The sequence below is a fragment of the Frankliniella occidentalis genome, unplaced genomic scaffold (assembly GCF_000697945.3).
Source record: "Frankliniella occidentalis isolate FOCC.00 unplaced genomic scaffold, Focc_3.1 Scaffold72, whole genome shotgun sequence".
NCBI lineage: Eukaryota > Metazoa > Arthropoda > Insecta > Thysanoptera > Thripidae > Frankliniella > Frankliniella occidentalis.
Window position 1 is genome coordinate 713,459 of NW_026267202.1, and position 5,717 is coordinate 719,175.

The 5,717-nt window shown below is 56.9% G+C and overlaps 2 protein-coding genes across 3 annotated transcripts; both read left to right on the forward strand.

Moving 5' to 3' along the window:
* Nucleotides 1-6: 6 nt before the first annotated feature.
* LOC113211710 (uncharacterized transmembrane protein DDB_G0289901) lies at nucleotides 7-2,406 on the forward strand. Its single transcript, XM_026430175.2, has 4 exons — nucleotides 7-954; nucleotides 1,325-1,506; nucleotides 1,612-1,730; nucleotides 1,811-2,406. The coding sequence occupies exons 1-4, from the start codon at nucleotides 895-897 to the stop codon at nucleotides 2,278-2,280; spliced, it is 831 nt and encodes a 276-aa protein (XP_026285960.1). The 5' UTR covers nucleotides 7-894; the 3' UTR covers nucleotides 2,281-2,406.
* Nucleotides 2,407-2,956: 550 nt separating this feature from the next.
* On the forward strand, nucleotides 2,957-5,477 carry LOC113211709 (adenylate cyclase, terminal-differentiation specific). Of its 2 annotated transcripts, none has more exons than XM_026430174.2 (3): nucleotides 2,957-3,117; nucleotides 4,115-4,870; nucleotides 5,017-5,477. In XM_026430174.2, exons 1-3 carry the CDS (start codon nucleotides 3,094-3,096, stop codon nucleotides 5,407-5,409), a joined length of 1,173 nt encoding a protein of 390 aa, XP_026285959.1. In that variant the 5' UTR covers nucleotides 2,957-3,093; the 3' UTR covers nucleotides 5,410-5,477. The 2 variants fall into 2 exon arrangements, with proteins under 2 accessions (XP_026285959.1, XP_052124563.1); XM_052268603.1 differs by lacking the exon at nucleotides 2,957-3,117 and adding an exon at nucleotides 3,131-3,249.
* Nucleotides 5,478-5,717: the final 240 nt, after the last annotated feature.

Below are 5,717 nucleotides of genomic sequence, written 5' to 3' on the forward strand. Positions count from 1 at the left end.
CCCCCACACCTCCTGCACCCCCTCCTTATCCGCTCAAGTCCGCGGGGCCTCGCCGCAGTACTTTGAATTGAACGCGCTATCTCGCACTCCGGTCCAGCCCTTTACTTGGCCTTGAATGATTATTCACGTGTTGTCAGTCTCATATCCGAGCCTTACGACGGAAAGCGGCGAAGTAGTGTTATTTTCAAAGAAAATGTGGGAAAGTGGAAGAAACTAGTCGGTCTGGGCGGGTGGGTTGCCTATACTCGGTCGGGAAAGTCACCGATACGAACGAGACTGTACCAAAACAACGGCGGGAAAAATAGTTACCTGGCCATTGTAGATCAACTTTGTGTAAATGCTCTGCTACCGCCAATTATTTTTGGATATCATGAAGGAAGTTTACAGCCGTTTCTCGCATTTATTGGATCATTCGGCAAAACAACCAGAGCTCGGCGCCTGCGAGCCTCGGGGTAGGCCACCCCGCAGTACACGCATGCACTGTAGGCAAACTGTTGCCTACCCATCGGGCGCTATGTGGCCTTGCATTGACTGAACTTAACTAGACTTCAATAAAACCATTTTAAAAACTGAAAAACTGACTGAACTTTTCACTTTCGAAACTGGATGATCCCACCACAATACGGGCAATAATTTAAATCTAGTCTTTTCCCTGGGGTACCACATTAATTTTGTGTTGTTCGTCTCCCTTTTGTAAACGTTTTTTAAGAAAGAGGAAACAGCCCTATTAGTAGTAAAGGGTCCGCCACCCGTGCTATTATCCGAAACCCGCGAGCGAGCAGTCGCGGCTCGTCACCTCTCGGAGCTGGTCGGGGTCGGCCGGGTGGTGCGCGGCGAGCGCGCGCTTGTTTGACGAAGTCCAACTCTCTAGTCGAGCCCAAACACCTGCGCGGAATGGCTGCAAGTTCCCTTCTCATGTTTCCCCTCGCGGGCTGCGCGGCCCTCGCCGCCCTGGTAAGTACTGCCCGACGCTGCAGGCATACAACCACCACCACCACAACCACCATCACCAACCCCGTCCGCGGCTAATTCATTCGGAAAGAAAATGTTTAATTAGTTGAAAAGTTTGGGGGCTCGACTATTACGGCATGAGAGTTTCTTGTACTAAATTACCATCTGACTGACCCCCCCCCCCACCCGTCCCACACCCCTTTCCGTCCGGCCACCCCGCCTTTGCAACAGCCCAGAGAGTGAGGAGAGGCAAACGGCTACCGCCCCCCTCCAATTCATTTTGAGTAGAACACGAATGCGCGCCGTGCATCGAGTAGGTCACACGCTGAAAGGCCGTAACACCACGACTATTCCGATCCCCCAATCACTAAAGGTGATCGCCTCCGCGGACGCTGCGGCGCTGGCCTCCCCGGGAGCAGAGCTCATCGCCGACCCTCCCACCCTCCGAGCTAGACGGCAGACGACGCGGTACGACCAGGACTCTTCCGTGGACGAGGACGACTGGGCGGCTCGCGCGCAGCAGGCCGTCACCCGCTACCAGAACGCCGTCAATAGGTCTGGGCGAAGTTTCTCATACTAACCGCGTCCTCAGCGCTATGAAAGTTGCGAAGCGCAGCGATGACGTTGTCACGATGACGCGTTTGTTGTTTGGACGTGCAGGGGCTGGATGCCGGCGAACTCCGAGGAGGAGGACGCCGCCAGGAGGGCCGTCGCCAGCAGCAATAACAACAACAACCGGAACCAGCAAGGCACCTCCTCCTGGTCCTCACCTCAGCAAGGCAGGTTCCCAAGAGGTTGTTGTCTTCCAATGGTGTAAAAATGTAGCCGGTTGTTATGACGAAACTTCCGCTCTGTACAGGCCGCACCCGGACGCGCACAAGCAGCAGCAGCAACAACGGCAACCCCTCCTCGGCGCGTCAGACGAGCAGCGGGAGTAACGGGTACCGCCCCAGCTACGGCACGGCCGCCGACGACCAGGGGTACGCGACGCGCAACGCGTGGGGCAACACCAACGGCAACAACGGCGACACCAACAGTGTGTTCGGCGGCGACAGCGGCGGCGGCGTGTTCGGCAGCAACGGCGGCGGTCTGTTCGGCAACCGCCCTAGTATCATCGGTGGCCTCATCAGGCGCCTCGGCTTCGGCTTCGCCAACACGGTCCAGGGCGTGTCCTCGGCCCTCGCCAACAAGTGGAACACCAAGGCGTCGGCCGCGAGGGCCTTCGCGTCGTCCCTCCTGAACACGGGCCGCGTGGGCCTCAACTCGGGGCTCCAGGCGGGGCTGGCCCACCCCCGCTTCGCCATGGAGGCCGTGGAGAACGTCTTCTAGCCGGGAGGGGACTCTCAAAGTGATCGTTGAAACGTGATCAACGCGTTATTTTCGCATTCAAACATTCATTTTGTTAAAAGTTGTTTTCTTTCACAAAACTAATAAACTACTAGAAACGAAATTCAACAGTCGTTAAGCGATGACATTGACACATAACCTGTTTGTATTTTCCTACTGCCGTACAGGTGGCCGTGATGCACTCGCGTACTTGTCGCTGCAAAGTACACACTGCCGGCTGTCGTCAAAAAATAGGGATGGGGGTAGGGTAGGGTAGGAAGGCGTATCATAAGTCAGAATGGCGGGGGGGGGGCTCTCCTACAATCTACTTTACAGACAACCGAGGGGGCAATAACTCCCTTTTGGTGTGTACACATGATTCCCGAAATACTTGATTCCCAGTGATTCCCTGTGATTCCCGTCCACTTATATTCATTCCTTAGGTTTTCTAGTGGTAGAAAAACGCTTGTTTCGACTAATTTGTATCAGTTTCATTGGTTTCCCACTTAGTTTAAACGATTTCTGTTGATTTCGATTAACTTTCATCCTGATGATTCCCAGGCAGATGTACACATGATTCCCGGAGTTATTGCCCCCTCGCAGACAACACATATGGCTGAGCCTGTCTAAATTCCTAAAACCATCGTCTTTATTTCTTATTCTTACGATTATGGTCGAGCCCACGTTGTAGATGGGGCGACGACAGCGCTTACTGCGCGCGTCCTCAGAAGCCCCGGGTGACGTACGTGTTTGGCCAGGTGCGCGAGCGTCGCCGCCAAGTCGACGCGGGACCCGACCAGAAGTGAAGCGGCCACCATGGACGCCTCAACACCACCAAAGGTAAGAGGGAGCAGAGTTGTTTCGTTTTAGTTTGTTGTTTGTTGACTCGAGTTTAACGTAGATAGAATGAATGACCAGCGCCGAGGTCGTGGAGCGAGACGCGGTCTGATCCGGTGTGATATGAGTAGAATCGTACGTCTGAGAGCCAAGTTTACGATGGAACATAACCTCAAACCAACAAGCCCTTTCTCGGCACCGGAAGCGGAATGAGGAAGTTGCCCGATAAGAGGAACAAAAAGAAGGTAGCACTGAGGAGGTGGCGACCATGCTGTGTTCTTTTGTCGCAAGTGGATGTGTGATCCTAAATCAAGTTTTGTAGAATTTTTCAAGAAAACTTGGGTCCATACTAGACCGACGTAACAATCTTGAGTCGTAAAGTGATTCTGTGAAGTTTGGCGTCGGAAAAGTAAGTTTATACAATCTTTTAAACCGTCCCGGTGTCGTTGTGTAGGTTAGTGTACGGACATATTGCATTGGTACTATTTCAACTCAATGATACTGACTTAACTGTCGTAATAAACTTTGGTATATAACGTGCTAGATGCATAGGCCCGTTCTAAACTGTTTGAAATCTAACGACACGCATCCTAACCTCTGCTAGACTGTCGCTCATCTTCTGCTTTTGTATGGACGGCGCTACGCCACGCCACCCTCAGTGCTACCTCCTTCTTGTTCCTCTTATCGGGCAACTTCCCCATAAGCCGCCCTACCCCGTTCTCCTCGCCCCTCCACACTCCCCACGCCTGCCTCCCCGACAATAACGAACTCCCCTAATAGTGTATTTCGACTAACGGAGGAAGAAGAATAGCGGGTAGAACATAAAGGTTCCTGATTGGCCGAGTGCCTACCCCTTCTACCGACGTTACGTAGAGGCGGGAAGCTCTCGACCAATCGGTAACGTTCATGTTCTACCCGCTGTTCTTCTTCCTCCGTTAGTCGAAATACACTATTGCTTCGGCGCTGACCATCCTGTTTCCTGTTGCTCATTGATCCCCAGATGATGCTCTTATTCGCCCTGGCGCTGTGGGGGTGCGTCAGCGGGCAAAACTTCCCCGGTGCATCCCAGTACTGGGGGGGACAGCCGCAGGCGCAGCAGCAGCCACAGCAGCAGCAGCAACCCCTCCAGTTCCAGCAGCCCTTTCAGTCGCAACAACCACAGCAGCAGCAGCCCTCCCAACAACCGAACGGTCTGAATGGCTACCGCCAACAGCAAGACCAGCTCCCTGGCCTGGGCTTCCAGCAGCAGCAGCAACAACAGCCTCATCAGGCAGATCCGCTCTCCGGACTCCGACAGGGCAGCCCGTTGCAACAACACCAGCAGTCGCAGCTGCCAGGATTCCGCCAGCCGCAGGGCGCCGCGGCGTTCGGCCGCCCGACTTTCCCGCAGGACGACAAGGAGAACGCGTCCGCGGCCACGACCCGCACGCCGTTCCAGAGCAGGCTGTTCGGCCAGCAGGGAGCGGGCGCAGGGCCCGGAGCGGGCGCGTCGGGCGCCCCTGGCGAACAAGGGGAGGTTCCGCCGGGGCAGGGCGAGCACGGCCCACACCAGCAGGACGGCGGCCTCCAGCAGCAGGACGGCGGCCTCTACCAGCGCGGCCTCCAACAACAGGACGGCGTCCTCTACCAGCGTGGCCTCCATCAGCAGGACGGCGGCCTCCATCAGCGCGGCCTCCAGAAGACGGACGGCGGCGTCCTGGAACTCGAGCCGCACGGGGTGGCCAAGCAGCCGCAGCCGGACCGCCCCGACTCGCAGGTAAGGCGCGACCATTTCTTTATTACACGGCAAAGGAAGATTAGCTATTCGCTGTGTAGCTAATCTTTTTGTTTCGTGTATCCTCGTCGCACATTGCCTGCATGACCCCCCTAACACCATCCCCGACCTACCCGGCCGGCGCGCAGATCTTCCACTCGACGGCCAGCGACCACTCGCTGTACGCCCTGGACTGGTCGTACCCGCGCGCCCGCCACGCGCCCGCCAGCCTGATGCTGAAGCGCTGGGGCGGGCTCTCGCCGCCCGAGTACGTGGCCGTCTACCGCCTGCGCGGCCCGGCGACCGCGGACCAGGCGGCGGCCTCCTCGCCGTCGTACTCGCTGGCGCACGACGAGCTGCGGCACTACCCCTGGGACGCGGCCCGGCGCCACGGCCCGCCCCGCTGGCGCGGAGCCCCACCCCGCGACGAGGACTTCGAGCTGCTGCCCGCCGGCATGAGCATGGGCTCCAACCACGGCCTCGGCAACTACGGCCTCGGCCTCCACGGCGGCAACCACCAGTACATGTACCGCACGCTGTGAGAGCATACGCGAGGCCCCAGCACGTCCACCACTTTTTTTCCCACGAAAAATAAATATATTTCCCTCTTCGTTCTCTGTTTACTTTTAAATATCTCGGCTTGGCCGGTGTGCGCGGCGCGGTCCAGAATAAAACGACAAGCAGCCGCCGCCATTATATTGTTCCGTGGAATAAACCTAAAATAAAAACCCTACCCTCGCCTCGGCCTGCTTCGCCCTGGTCGCGGGCACCCGCTTATCTACCCCATGCTCCCTCCCCGTTCTACTCTGGCCGTTGCCATATTTCGGGCGGGGCGGGCCGTGCTCCTGAC